The sequence below is a fragment of the Pinus tabuliformis genome, chromosome 2_2 (assembly GCF_031772625.1).
Source record: "Pinus tabuliformis cultivar Carrire ecotype Pingquan chromosome 2_2, CPIR1, whole genome shotgun sequence".
In the NCBI taxonomy this organism is placed as follows: Eukaryota; Viridiplantae; Streptophyta; class Pinopsida; order Pinales; family Pinaceae; genus Pinus; species Pinus tabuliformis.
Window position 1 is genome coordinate 970096977 of NC_142300.1, and position 2203 is coordinate 970099179.

A 2203-nucleotide genomic window follows, 5' to 3' on the forward strand; every position below is an offset into this window, starting at 1 on the left:
CAACACGGTTTGCTGTCGGCATATATTTCACTTTGATGCCCAAAAATATCCGTATCCTTCGTCTTAAAGCCTGCCTGCATTCACGCTATTGGGGTCCTATCAATTCAAATGTTTAACAAATGCGATCTGACTCGACAATTTTCGATTTGCCCAAACTATTATAAGTATCGTAAATCTTCGCCCGACATTCTATTGCATATACCCGCAGGTATACAGATTCTTCCACATCTCCCCTAGAGGCACGGTATTCCGCATTGGCAAGCCAGATTTCCCGCGCCTCTCGTGATAGATGCTACCGACTTTCCGCTAACAGCCCTAAATCTTTCACGTCTCGTGTATAACGGATTGACAGTGTCTCTATCTGTTGCAAATTGAATGAAGTATGCTCCATTCAAAAATTCATCGTTCACAGACCTCGTCCTTCCCATCGTATTTGATCTAGTCACCTGCTAATCAAAGATACTTTATCATAACGAGCAATTCAAACTTCGCAAACTATGTCGTAATTTTGTTTGCACTGTTCTACAGATACAAGTTGATCATTATTCGTGACAAAATACAAGAAACATTCAAGATATAGGTGGGTCGATTTTGAATTTATATTACCTGCTTCTTAAAGCTGTCATTTGGAGCAACAAAACGGTTGCCTTCACTTCTGATTGCCGGGTTCATGGATCCTCCAATGGCATATATTCCCCATGGTTCGTAGTCGTTGTTCACCACATGCGCGTAGCCAAAACGGACCCTGCCAACCAAACCCACAGTAACATTACTCCAAGAAAAAAATAGAAAACACTTGAAGCGTTATCATGATTAGCTGAATACAAAGTTGAAATATGTTATTCTGTTGATAATAGATATTGCCTTGGAAAAATCAGACCCTGAATTGATCTTTTACCTGGGCATGCGCTGACCGCAGCCTGGTCCGAAATGATTGAAAGCCACTGTAACTTTCATGGCCTTGTCTGCACTGTAGCTATCATCATGCCCTAACAGCATGACCTCGTCATGGTAACTGAAGCGATTGTTGGATATGGTAATGGCCGTGGAAGCGAGAGTGACATCTATGAGGCCGTCGGCGCTGGAGTAGAGAGTGTTATGGTCGATCCAGATATCTCGTGATGCAAGGACCGATATGGAATCCCCATCGCTACCGGCCATACTCTGCACCAATGAGCCGTACCAATTCACATACCCAAACTGACTGGGTTTGCAATGGTGAACACTGAGGCCATGGATTATGATGTTGCTCACATTATAAAGATATATGCAGGGTCCGTTGGAGATGTGTACGTTGGCGCCTCTCCCGTCTATTGTCTTATGGCTAGTCATCAAAAGCGGCATTTTAAGCGTAATTTGCATGTCTCTCGCAAACACAATCCACAAAGGACCTGGACGAGTCACTGCATAACGCAGAGTGTGAGGGTTAGGGTTAACAGGGTCGTCCAGAGGGCTGGTTACTCTGTATATTTTCCCGCCCTTTCCCCCAGTGGCTTGGCTTCCGTACCCGACTGCGCAGTCTGCTAGTCTCTCTCGGTTATCAGCCCAATTAGGATCTCTTCTCCAGCAGTTGTCGATTACATTGAGGGTGACTGGTTTAGAATATCCCATTGATCTTCGTTTCAAATTCATTTCACGCCTGCAATCGTTTGCAAATCCATATCTAATTATAACAACAAAATTTAATGGAAAACCAATCTTTATGACGTCCTTACACAGCACAGACAAAAGCTACTGGATAGTGGAAAGTATTAATACCTGATCAGGCCAGTTGAATTGATGTAGGGATTGCCTAGTTCGTTACGAGCATCAACCCGAATAACAGGAATTAACGACTCTACTGCAATTATGACCGTTAAGAATTGAGCAACAGAAATTACAGTGTTCATCATGGATATAGTTAGAATTATAATTAGATGTCTGCTATTCAGTAAGTTCGAATTTTTGTGCTGGTCCGGCATCGCTATAAATAGATGGCCAGTTTTTGGTGTACATATAGAATTCTTAATTTTTCCTTACTCCACCGCCTCAGGGCGATTGCAGAAGCCAACACAGAAGGATTAATGCTGCAAAACCGATAGCGTGCATTAATGGACAATCGTTTTGTGTATTAACGTAAAATCCTTTTGTTTCTACGATGAAAGCAACAGATGTCAACTCCTTGAAAGGATAACGAACCCCTTGTGTACGAAAAGTCATGGTA

The 2203-nt window shown here is 42.7% G+C and overlaps 1 protein-coding gene across 1 annotated transcript; it reads right to left on the reverse strand.

Moving 5' to 3' along the window:
• Nucleotides 1–233: 233 nt before the first annotated feature.
• LOC149196470 (pectate lyase 1-like) lies at nucleotides 234–1961 on the reverse strand. The gene is made up of 4 exons (XM_089408296.1): nucleotides 1759–1961; nucleotides 899–1639; nucleotides 607–745; nucleotides 234–446 (listed from the first exon to the last, which is right to left on the reverse strand). Exons 1-4 carry the CDS (start codon nucleotides 1959–1961, stop codon nucleotides 234–236), a joined length of 1296 nt encoding a protein of 431 aa, XP_089264422.1.
• Nucleotides 1962–2203: the final 242 nt, after the last annotated feature.

Excerpts from the sequence above, each read along its gene's own strand:
- LOC149196470 (XM_089408296.1), bottom strand. The coding sequence starts at position 1,961 with ATGCCGGACCAGCACAAAAATTCGAACTTACTGAATAGCAGACATCTA. Across the intron at positions 1,640-1,758 it reads AATTCAACTGGCCTGATCAG|GCGTGAAATGAATTTGAAAC; the intron begins GTATTAATACTT and ends AAACGATTGCAG. Across the intron at positions 447-606 it reads ATGACAGCTTTAAGAAGCAG|GTGACTAGATCAAATACGAT; the intron begins GTAATATAAATT and ends TTTGATTAGCAG.